Raw genomic sequence first — 12357 nt, 5'->3', positions numbered from 1 at the left:
ATAAGCTTGGTGTTCGGCTGTGCAAACACGCTCCCCTGTGCTCCACCGCTGGGCTCCAGGCTGTGCTTTCTGATAACTCTGCCTTCTATTCCCACCTCCAGGCTCAGGCAGGACTAAAATTCACAAGCTGGCAGATCAACAAGAGACAAACAGCCATGGTGTTAGAAGGTCTGGCAGGAAGAGGGCTTATATCTTAGGCTGCTGTAGTCAGGACTGGAAAGAGCTACATCATTATGCTTTTTGTTTAGTAATAAGCATCATCACTAACTTGATTGTGTCTCACAGTAATAAATGATAATAATACTAGCTAGCATTTCCTGAGCATTTCTTATATGTCAGGTGCAGCAATAATCACTTTACAACCATTGATTCTTTTAATTCTCATAACAATACTGTGAGGCAAGCATGATGAGGCCCATTTTAAAGATAAAAGGACTGAGGCTCAGAAAACCCTAAGTCACATCTGGCAAATGGGACGGATGACTCACACACAGCTTGATTTTTATGTTGTTATTTGTTGAAAGGTAACCTCTGGTAAGGAGCGGGTAAGAATGACTGATTTCATGTTGAGTTCCTACTATGGGCCGATTAATCACATGATCTCATATCATCTTCATAACAACCCTGAAAGGTCCAGATGTTTTTCCAATGATTCCTCTGGTACCTCCCATACCGGTCCCTTGTTTTCATTTAATTTTAGGCATTTGGAGATTCAGCCTCTCCTATTTGTGAGAGTTCTCTGCTGTGGACAGAGCCAATGGCAGAGGCACAAAGACATACAAAGCTCTAACAAAGAAGCCAATGGCAACCCTCAGGAATGCTGGAGGGGATTCGGGCACTATTGCTCCCAACTGCTCTGGGAGGACTCAGCACCTGCCAGGCTGCCCCACACACCCAGCCTGCATCTTGCCTGTGCAATCCCTCTACACCTTCCTAGATGGCAAATGCCCTCACACCCTCAGGGCTCGGCTTAGAATCTTCTCCAGGGAAATTCCCAGCTCATCCCAGGTGGTTAGGGGCCCACCTCCTCACCTTGCCTCCTCCACCCCTGGCCCACACACACACACACACACACACACACACACACACACACACACACCCCTTATGCTTCCCTGTCACAGCATGTATCCAAAGGGCCGTAATCATCTGTTCACCTGCTGAAAATCTTTCCCATTTGACTGTGAGCTCTTTGAGAGCAGAGAGCGTGTCTCATTCACCTTGGCATCCTCAGCACCGGACACAGGCCCTGGCATATACTAGGGGCTCAGAGCACTGTTGTGGAAAGTTGGGGGCTGAGAAGGGACGAAGGGAACATGTGAGACAGGGGAGGGAAGGCGCCCTGTGGTGTGAATCTGTGGGGAGGCTGCCCTCAGGGTGGAGAGTTCGACCTGCTAATAATGACCTGGGAAGGCAAAAGCTCCCATTTGGGTATCTGTGTTCCCTCCAGACCATTTCGTTCCCAGAAGGGGGCTGAAGGCAGAGAGAAAACAAAAGCCCCATATTCATCTCCAGGGAAATTCCACATCCTTAGAGCAAGACTGATGCGAGAGAAGGGTCCTATCTAAAATCCTGCTCCCTGAGTCCCTGTGAGACCTTCCTGGGAATGGGGCTGCGATAGGGGAACAAGTGTGGTCTGGCCCCAGTCTGAATAGAATCAAGGTAGCTACTTTACAAGAGTGTCAATCTCTGAATGCGTCCCCTAACTAGGACAATGGGGACAGTCTCCAGTGGTTCAGGAAATGATGTTATTTGTGCATGTGTTTTTGTGTGTGCAGGAACTCTGAAATAAGAAAATGGGCATGCTGCCAGATGAATGGCTCCGTGATCTATGAGCATGTGGGGGGCTGTGGTGACTAGGAGTCTTTGAATTTGCTGTAGGTTTTGAGGTGAAGAAAGACCAAATTATGCCTCTAGCTGGTTATTAAATTTCCCCCTTTGCAGCGGCAGGTCCTAATGGATTACCTAAACTGACCTCAACTTTCCCATCTGTAGAATGGGAATGGCTAACCTAGACGGGGATGGAAAACACCTTACACATGAGTCACCATTTCTTACTCTCACATTCACGGCAGATACTGCTAAGCGACTCTACCCCACCAAGCCTGGTCCTCACCCAGAATCTCTTTCAGTGCAGTATTCCAGGCAGCATTTCACTACCATTTAATCATAACTGACACATAAAGGGAAACTCAGGTCTGGCTAGATGATTGCTAAGGCCTCTCTCAGCCCTGATGTTTTAGGGTTTGGCTTTACCTTATAACATTGCTCCTAAGTTATGCTAGAGAAGCACGTTGTGCAGAGGGGTGAATAAAGAGAGTACTTCCACCCCTGCCTGAGCTGAGGGACTAAACTCTGAGTCTCAGCTTTCCCCAGTTCTTTCAACTGTGGATGAGAGAGACAGAACAGGAAAGCAAACAGTTCCCCTGGGTCTGATGCCAACATCTGAAGAGGTTTCTGAGGCTGCTGTGATAGAGGTGGACAAGCGAGGTCTTTGTGCTTAAAGCGGCCTGCGTTCAAACCCCTGCTCTGCCAAGTTCCCTGGGGTGAACTCCCGTAAATCATCTCCCCCGTCTGAGCCTCAGTTTCCTCAAGCGTGAAATGCAGATAATGATGCCTACCTTACAGGCTGGTTGTGAGGAGTAAATTGGATGAAATAATGTATGTGGAAGTGCTTTGTGAGATGCGCTGTGCCGAGCACAAGTGGAGGATTATTATTCTTGGGATGTACCAATAGGAAAAATACTAGGGTGTTCCGTTCCAGATGGACTCAATCTAAACCAGGGGACAAATGCTTTTTTTTTGGTAATTTCATCTGGTAGAAACAGCAGTCTCGTGGGCCTATTTGTATTTAATGAACCACATCCTGTATCGTCTTTTTGCATGGTTCTGAGGAGAAAATAAGTTGGCTGTCTCCTTTGGCGTGCTGCAGGCTCGAGAGTGTCCAGCTCATATTTAACGTCCTCCTGTCCTCGCCAAGAAAAAACACCAGCCCAGAGCTAGACCTATCCTACAAACAGCTGCACGGAGGCCAAGGGGCCAGGGGAGGGGCAAGGGATACTCAGCCACCTCCCAACAGCACACTGGGACCTTGTCCAGGCTGAGACTTTAACCCGAGTGATAGTTAAGGAGTACGAGGCTCAATGTGACTGGAAGGCAGAGAGCATGGAGACAGATGAGGCTAAGGAGGTTGATGGGGACACAGCAGATCTGAGAGGGCCCTGAGGCCATGGGGAGGAGTTTGGAAATTAGCCTCAGGGCAATGACAAGGCACCCAGGAGTTTTCATGGAAGGAAGGGCGTGATGGGATCTCCATTTTAGAGACATCCCACGATGCTTAATTTTTTACGTGGACTTGACTGGGCCATGAGGTGTCCAGATATTTGACCAAACACTATTCTGGATGTGTCTGTGAGGGAGTCAGTGAGGGTGTTTTTGGCAAAATAATCAGCAGACTGAGTAAGGCAGATTGCCCTTTCTGATGTGGTGGGCCTCATTCCATCAGTTGAAGGCCTGAATAGAAACAAAGGCTGACCCTCCCGTGAGTAAGATGGAGCTCCTCCTGCCTGAGTATTTGAGCTGGAATGTCCATCATTTCCTGCCTTTGGACTCGAACTGAAGCATCAGTTCTTCTTAGTTCTAGAGCCTGCCAGCCTTGGAACTGGATCTCATACCACTGGCTCTTTTGGATCTCCAGTTTGCTGAGATCTTAGCTTGGACCTTCTCAGCCTCCATAATCAGATGAGCTAATTTCTAATAATAAATCTCTCTCTCTCTCTCTCTCTCTATATATATATATATATATATATATATATATATATATATCTGGATATGTGTGTATATATACATACATACATCTAGAGATACAGAACCAATTATATATATAGCTTTCATATATATTATACATATAAATATCATATGAATATATATCATATACATGTTCATATCACATAGAATAAAGAGAATTTTATCTATCTACCCATCTATCCTGTTGGTTCTCTCTGGAGAACCTGGACTGATCCATGTCCTCAGGGCTGTGCAGCTGGATTGATGTGGGACAAGACTGGATGCAGGGAGACCAGGTAGGGGGCCAACGCTAGAGTCCAGACAAGCCATGACGGTGGCAGCAGTGAGGTGGAAAGAAGTGGGCAATTTCAAAAGCTATTTGGTAATTAAAATTGATAAGACTTGGGACGGTTTGGAAATGGGGGGAGCGAGGGAGAGGGAGATATTGAGGATTTCTAGGTTTGTGGCTCTGCCTCTAAACAGATACAGGTGCTTTTCATCAGAACACTGGAAAAATTCTAGGCTGTGTGGGGCAGAGTTTGGGCAGGCAGAGAGCTACCGTGATAGCACATATCAGAGGAAAGCTTGGAGGCAGATGTATAAAGTGGGAGTCATCAGTGTAGGGATGGCAACAGAGAGCGTGCCTGAGAGTCCCCACAGAGACAACGGCAGTCCTGCAAAACCATATTGACCGGTTTGGCAGAGGAGAATAAGCCAGCAAAGGAGACAGAGAAGGAACAGTCAGGAAGGAAAGTGGGCAACCAGGAAGATCTGGTACCACGGAAGCAAACATAGACAGTGCCTCAAGCAGGAAGTGGTCAACTCCATCAAATGCTAATGAACGGTCAAGCAAATGGGAACTGAAAACTGCCCCCAGATGATTTCACCAGGGAAGTAGACCAGTACCCATGCAGGTCTCAGCTCTGAGATTGACTCCTTTCATGTCTGGTTGGCATCTCTGAAGCAAGTTCCCTCAGGAAACTGAAAGCCCAGGAGAGTTCTCCAGCTCACATCAGCCCCTTGGCTACACCTGTCCTCACAAAAGGAGGTGACACTTGACTACATCTTTCCCTTCTCCTCCCCCTCCCCAACCCCTGAGCTGCCTTTCAAACAGCTAAAATTCCTTTAAAGAGTAATCTAGGAATGTTTCAGGTGACATTCAAAAGGGCATTGTAATTCAAATGGAAATGCAGAAATTCATTCCCTTGGACAGTCTTGGGAAATTATAATAGATAAAACATCTCTTAAAGGTGGCAACAGGCATTTATCTGTGGGGACATCTCTATGCTATAGGCTCTCCCAATCTAAACTCAAGAGCAGTTCAACCTTCACATGGAGAATGTCCTTTCATCAGGGTCACCGAGTCTCTAAACTTGAAAAAGACATTAATCTCATACACTTTCTCTTCTACACTTTTTGTTTCTCCATTTCTCTTTGTGGATTTTGGTTTCCCTGTGTCTATCTCTCTTTGTTTTTCTGTCTCCTCCTATTTCCCTCAGTCAATCTCTCTCCGTCTCTCTCTGTCTCTGTCTCTCTCTGTCCCTGTCTCTGTCTCTCTCTCACACACACACACAATGAACAATTCCTTTACATGCACACATCCTTTACCTTCCATAGTCACTTTCTCCGTGAAAAAGAAGCAACTGAAAATTCAGGAAAACTATCAGACTCGTAATTTCTGCATTCATCACTATCCCCTCTGAATAGAGAATGACAAGGGATAACAAAAGTGCAGGGTCACAGAGCCCTTTTGACACCTCCCTAGTAGAGCTCCAAGGCTCCCCCCCTCACTGGCTCCACCCCAGCAGTCCCTCTCCACCTGAGTCCAGTCTACCCCCGTCCTTAGTGCTGAGTCAACTGACAAGAGAGCGGAGAAAAGTAGCAGCCATATCTCCCCCTGCCCCAATATATACATGTGTGTACCTACACACACCTACAAACACACATCTCGGATCACGGTTACCTGAGTGGATGCGGCAGCCATGGGTGGAGAGAGTGGATTGGACCAAGATAGTAATTAGATGCCTGGCTCAGTGGTAGATAAATAAGTCCATCATTGATGTGTCTATGCTGTCATCGGATCCCGTATCTTGCATATGGGAAAGTAGATCTTAGAGTGTGAACCGATTTGCCCAAGATCACACAGCTTGTAAGAGGGAAGATGGGATTTGAACCAAGGTCCATCTGACTGCAAAACCTGTGTTTTATCTGCAAATGAGGAAGTCTTTATCCAAGATAGCCAGAAGAAGGGTAACTTTATACAGAGAGTCTTAATCATGATATAAGACTCATGTGTCAAGGTCATGGCTAGGAAGAATGTGTGAATATCAAGTCAAAGAGTGAAGTGAAGCCTCAACTGGGAGAAAAGTAGCTTTTCAAAATATAGGTGCATCAAGAAAACAGTAGCATATAGTGAAAATATTAAGCTGTGGCAAGAAACTAAAAACTTGACGTGGTGCTTGGAGCACGGCCTGGGAGCAGAGGTGATGGTTAAAGGAACCTGACAGGCTGAACAGCTTCCAAGCTAATCATGCCTGGGCAGGAGCTTCTGGGGATGACTTAAGCTATTCTAGTTGCCTTCTAAGGTCCAGCTCTTCCTGGCTTTGGCTGGTACCATCTAATTGACCTGTCCAATGCTCCAGTCCCCTCTAGACTGGTGGAATGCCCATAATATCCACTTGGTGATAGGAAACCCCGCCTCCCTGCCTGGATCTTTCTAGTCCTTCTTGGCATGCCCAGTGCACCTCTCTGGAATCATCATCAGAAGCTGGGTCTGTTGTTCAAGCTTTCATTTTGCCCTATTACAGGGAAACAATACAAAGGTATGGACGACCACTCTCCCTTTCTGCAAAGAGCAGATATTGTTCATTGATCACAGCGTTCTTTCCCAGTGATCCCAGTGACCTTCATACAGTGGTCTAGAAAAGCCACTCCCCAACTAATCAGGAGTGGTACATGAAACAAGTTATGGGCCATCGTATGACAGTGACTGGGTTCCCTAACACATGCCAGCCACCTGCCTTTCTCCAGCCATCTATCAATAGATTTAAAAAAAAAGTCTATCACAAGAATGACAAACTGTTGGAAGGCTAACACAGGCTGAACCCACATGAGGACAGCACCCATGTCTTGCCTACCGCAATGCCCCAGCATGTGGCACGAGGTCTGCAGAGAAGAAGCACTTAGGAAGTACCAGTGAACCAGAGGTTAATGAATGATAAATGTGACTTTTTTCCCCCCATGGAATGCACACTTAGAAGCACTTAGGGGAATGAGAGTGAAATAAAACTCTTGTGGGAGATATTTTAATCAGGCACATTCACCCCAACCCCCTTGACTTTCCATGACTTCTAGTGGCTGCATCACAACAGTGGCCAGAGCCCCATCATTAGTGAACCTGGAAAGGCTGGGACATTTGTTTCTAATGTCTGGGGACACTGGATGTGGGCTCAGGTTGGAATTTAAACACCAGCTCATTCAGTAACAAACTGTGTGGCCCTGGTAAGCCCGCAATGTCTTTTAAGTTCAGATTTCCCTTCTCTAAGATAAGGGGTGAGTATTCGTGCCTTCTTTGCCTCAAGGGGTAGGTGGGAGGACCAAAGGAAGGCTGTGTGTAAACTGTGAAGGGCTGTACGACGTCCGTGGTTGTTATCCACACCCTGTTTGGTCTCTTCACAGCCTACTCTTTCAGCCTTGGCCTTTCCTACCAAGAAGAAACCACCATCTGGGTCTAAACATAGATTTCACAGAATCCTAGAGCACTCCACCCTCTACCCTTGCTGGGTTGAAAAGATATTTGCAGGGACTAGTGACACAGGCGCTTTTCAGGGAGAAAGGAGGGCTGTGGCCACACATTAGCAAGAGCTGTGGCCAGGGCTACAATCCTCAGCTGATGCCCATAACGTTCACTTCACGTTAAGCTACTTTTTTTTATGTACTTATTGTATGAGATGTGTTTTACCTGTATTATCTCATTTCATTCTCCCAAAAGCCTTGTAAGGAAATTACTATCCCTCACTTATCAAACAAGGAAACTGAAACTTAGAAGTTACTTTGCCTGAGGTTTCCTGGCAGGGATGTAAGAAGAGGTATCGACTTGAAATCCTGTCTGTCCCACTTTGACACTGTTCTAATCCGTCTTCTTCCCACAAGCTCTGCCCCAAGAGTGATCAGCTTCCAAACCCAGATTCATCCTGACCTGGTCCCCAGTGAGCCCTGGTTTCACAGATGTCAATGACACACAGTTGACATATAGATGTCAATGACACATAGGTGGCTGGGGAGAGAAGGGACACACACCAACTATCTCTGAGTCCAGAGTTCTTTCTGTCTTTCATGGGAAAATTCCCAGCTTCTCATCCACCTCCTCCCCAGCATCACTTGCAAATTTAAAAAGTAAAACTATAGTGTTTGATGTAGCATCCAGGTGGTCACATCAGGTAGAGACAGAGAGGAAGAAACACACAGATCAGCCGGCCTCAGCGTATCCCCCTATGCTCTTCTGGCAGCGAGCACGGATGAGGGAAGAAAGAAAAGTGCCTTTGCCCTGGAAGCCCAGAAGGAAAAGCTTCTGTACCAAGTTCACTCAGCAAGTTTGTGGCAAACTTGAAGTTTCTCTGAGTCCTGAAGGGGGTCCCCAGCTGCTGTTTCAGCATTCTGTCTGCCCTCCTCCCCATCTTACTTGCCATAGATTCCATGCATCCATTGTGTATAAGAAATAGCATTTTCTGGAGTGAAAAAGTCCAAGGCCTGGAAGCAGCCGAGGGTGGAGATGGGGTGGGATTCAGCATTAGCGCAGCGTCCCAGGCCCCAAATGCCGGACGAGGCAAATTGGTTCAGTGGCCACAGTGAGCAAAGGTTTTTATAAACATAACCTAATTGTATTACTTCAAAGTCCGGAAGCTTATTGCCCTGCTTAATGATGTGTCACCTTATTTATAGGGTAGCACAATGAGACTTCTATTGATTTAATGCACTTCCTTAAAGACTGTCGTTGTCACAGCCATAAACCGGAGCTATTCCCAGACAACTCAATTATTCCCCTGCGCCTATAAACCCCCGTGCCCCAAACAGTCGCACACACGAGAAAGGGAGGGATGAGACCATGACAGGGTGGAGAGTGCAAAGGGAATTGTTCGGGAAAAGACAAAGGCCGGGGCTTCATCCAGCTGGGGATGAGGGGCAGCATGAGAAGAGCTAGACAGGGAGTGTGGAGCATCTCGCTCTGTCTTGGCTCTATCCAGAGGAGCTGTGTGACTCTGAGCAAGATTCCTCTTCCCTTTCAGCCTTAGTTTTCCCAGGTGTGCAATGGGAGTGCTGAGCCCAGTGAGACCTGTCAGGTCCCTGTGGCTCCCACATTCTGTGGTTTTAGGAGTTATGGTCGATCTGGTTCTTGGAGATAGGATGGCTGGTCCATATGGAGAAGGTGCAAGCACGTTTTAACATTACTCCTCACCCTTTCCGTCGATCGATCGAGAGGCTTTCTTTTCAAATTAATTGATACTAATAGTAACAATGGTAACAGGAAGTGATCCTCACCCTGCTACGTGTGTCTGCGGGGCACCTGACTTGTTGGCTTATCTGAGACTCATCTTCTCATCTGTGAAATGGGGCTGTAACTACATGGACCTGTTATAATACATAATGCATGTATGCCATAGCTCCATCTTTCTCAAAATGCTACTGCATAAACCACTTTCCTTTAATGTAGGAGGGAGACAGGAATGGCTAAAGTACCCATTTCACAGGAAGGGAAAACTGAGGTGGGAAGGGAATGGATTTCCCAAGGGGAGTGGCACAGACTGGTCTCCTGCGTCTGGGAAATTCCAATTCTGATAATAGCTGAGAATCGGAGGGAAATAAGATCTGCTGACCCTCCCTGAGGATAAAAGTCTCTCCACGGCAGAGACTTGAAACTGTCCCCCAGACAGGAGGTGATCGCTCCCAAAGGAGCCAGAGCTCTTCTTGGGTTCTTTCAAGAACCTGAAGAGAAGAAGGTGTCAAGGAGACACCACTCCCACCCCACAGCCTCCTCCACCCCCCGACCCTGGCAGTTGTTTTGAGGGGAGAAAGTGGGAAACAAGGAGTGTGCAGTAGAAGGCCAGGGTTCTGGAGTCCAGAACACCACCCTGGGCTCTCAGGAAATGCCTGAACTGAAAGACTCCTGAGAAATCATCACACGGCCCTTCATTCCATCCACAGTGAACGAGAAGCCCAGAGAGGGGCAGGCACTTGCCCAAGTCCACCCAGTTTCTATGGGGCAGAGCCAGGATTTAGCTCCCAGGGAGCTCAGTTATCTCCCCAGCAGCCTTACCTCTGCACCGCATCTGGCCACCACCTCCAGCAAGCCCTCCAGTCTTACCTTTCTGATACTGGAGCCACAGCTGCTGCTGGACCTTCTTGCTGGGGAAGTGGATGACGCAGGTGAGCTCAGAGCCATAGAGGGCTTCTGCGACGTAGTGCGAGCCGTAGTGCTGGATGAAGGACAGCAGCTCCTCCCGACTGCTCTCCTTGGTCAGGATCTTGAGGACGTCGGTGAAGCCTGGACAGAGGAGCAGCACGCAGAGGTGGTCAGGCTTGGGAGGCTGGTGGCCGGCAAATGACAAGCCTGGATTTGGTGCTGTATCCATCACCATAGTGTCAGCCAAATGTGCGCAGCTTTCCCTCACTTATTTTGCAAAGACTACTCTCTCTGGTGGACACACAAGACGCTAGGTCTGACAGGGAATCAACAGCAGAGGAAGGCCTATAGCTGGCGACCTGAACATCACAATCAGGAAAAAATCAAAGCCGATATCTACTGAGCACCTAGCGTGTACCAGGCACGCTGCTAGATGTTCCAGACACTTTAACCTCAGCCCAGCACTGCAGTCCCAACCATAATAAGCCCTGTCGAGTGGATGAGCAAGTCAAAGGTCATAAACTGGAACTGATTTGCCTTGGTCCTCCAGCCAGAGGAGCTAGGATTCCAACCCACTCCTCTTCTCACCCCAGGATGCATGCACTTCCCATGTACCCAATTATCCAGGGCCTGAGCTGTCCACGGCTGGAGCCTGGGGGCTGCACTGGCCCAGGCTCAGCAGACAGTCTGTGTCCTCATATCTGATCCCTGGCTTAGCTTCCTGTAACATCACCTCCCTTTCTGTCCCTGCCTCAGCCTCCCTAAAACAACAGATATGTCCTTTCTCCTGCCATTGTCAAGGGCCTCCTTGCTGTTTCATTGCCTTTAGTCCTATGCCAAAGGGGCCTGAGTCCTCAGTGCCTGGCATGGGGCCTGCACAACAATCACTCAGTAACCGCTGCTCCCCTGCCCTCTTCCTCCTCCTACAGGCAGGTCACCAAGCTATTTTTCCAGGGGACTTAAGACCTTCTGGGCTCCTCCCTGCTATGGATAAAGCCCAGTGACCTTACCTGGGTATCCCAGGCCTCCAAGGTCATCTCCCATGAGCTACATACATCAGGCTTTACCTCTGGCCAAATCACTTTTCTTATTTCTCCTGAGTGTGATCTGGGATTTCCATCATTCTTTCTTTATGTATATCCCTCCCCCACTCTCAACACACACACACATACACACCACGATTTACCTGGAATGGACTCCCACTTCCTCCCTAAGTCACACCCATGCTTTCAGGCCCCAGGAAGTCACCCCTCCCCCAAGAAGCTTTTCCCACCATCCTGGCATGGAGCACCTACCCTTTGCACCTTCAACAGGCATCACCTTGAAAGCAGAAGGTCTGTCCCATTTGTCTCTGAGTCTGCACATGCATCCTTCCCCACCCCCAACTCAACCAGGTTCATGGCACAGATCCCGGACACGGCAGACACACCGACGCCCGTTATTATAAGAGCAACTGATTCTGTGCCACATCAAAGTAAAATGTAAAAGAGCAAGCTCTTCTTCAACATTAAAAATGAGCTCCAATTTGCAAACATTTGATTTACAAGGGGGTTCTCGGAGCATCATTATTGATTAATTAAAGCAGATACACCTTTGTAGTTCTAACAGGAACACCGCAGTCTTATTCACAAGCGCGGTGTAAAGGTGTGGGTGGTGGTGAAAACAGAAACAGGGCTCAAAGAGTGGGTCCTTGATTAGAACAACCCCTCTCCATCAACCTGTTAGCCCATGCAGCTGGGTAATTAATGCAGCAGAGTTAATAATGAGATGGTTTCTGTTAAGTAATAAATAACACCATGGAGATGCCCTGTGGCTCTTTATCCAGGCAGACAACACTGCCTTCAAATCCCTGCCCTGCTCCTGTTCTGCCACTTACTAGCTGTGTGACGTTGGGCAAGTTACTTAACCTCTCTGACCCTCAGTTTCCTTACCTGAAAAAAAACAAAAAGTGATAAAGAATGCCTTCCTCTCGAGACTGATGTAAGCCCTAAGATATGAAACATTATAAAGCGCTTGGGTGATGTCAGCCATAACTACTATTTATACTTCCCAATACCCAGGCTAAAAGGGTTCCATGTTGCTCACGAACAAAGCGATATTGAAAGAGAAAAGATAAGAAAAGAGCTCCCCCACCATTGCAAGACACTTGGAGAATAACCCAGTGGCAGTGCTAT

At 47.7% G+C, this 12357-nt stretch overlaps 1 protein-coding gene across 5 annotated transcripts in view; it reads right to left on the bottom strand.

Moving 5' to 3' along the window:
* The window catches only part of ASTN2 (astrotactin 2), a 909948-nt gene that overhangs the window by 231554 nt on the left and 666037 nt on the right, over positions 1 to 12357 (bottom strand). For all 5 annotated transcript variants that reach the window (XM_061200030.1, XM_061200026.1, XM_061200028.1 and 2 more), the window contains exon 16: positions 10145 to 10324. In XM_061200030.1, coding sequence (XP_061056013.1) covers positions 10145 to 10324 — 180 coding nt within the window. The remainder of the gene's footprint in view (positions 1 to 10144; positions 10325 to 12357) is intronic.

The sequence above is a fragment of the Eubalaena glacialis genome, chromosome 9, assembly GCF_028564815.1.
Source record: "Eubalaena glacialis isolate mEubGla1 chromosome 9, mEubGla1.1.hap2.+ XY, whole genome shotgun sequence".
In the NCBI taxonomy this organism is placed as follows: domain Eukaryota; kingdom Metazoa; phylum Chordata; class Mammalia; order Artiodactyla; family Balaenidae; genus Eubalaena; species Eubalaena glacialis.
The sequence above is the reverse complement of the archived record's forward strand: the minus strand, read 5'-3'. Positions and strand labels throughout refer to the sequence as shown.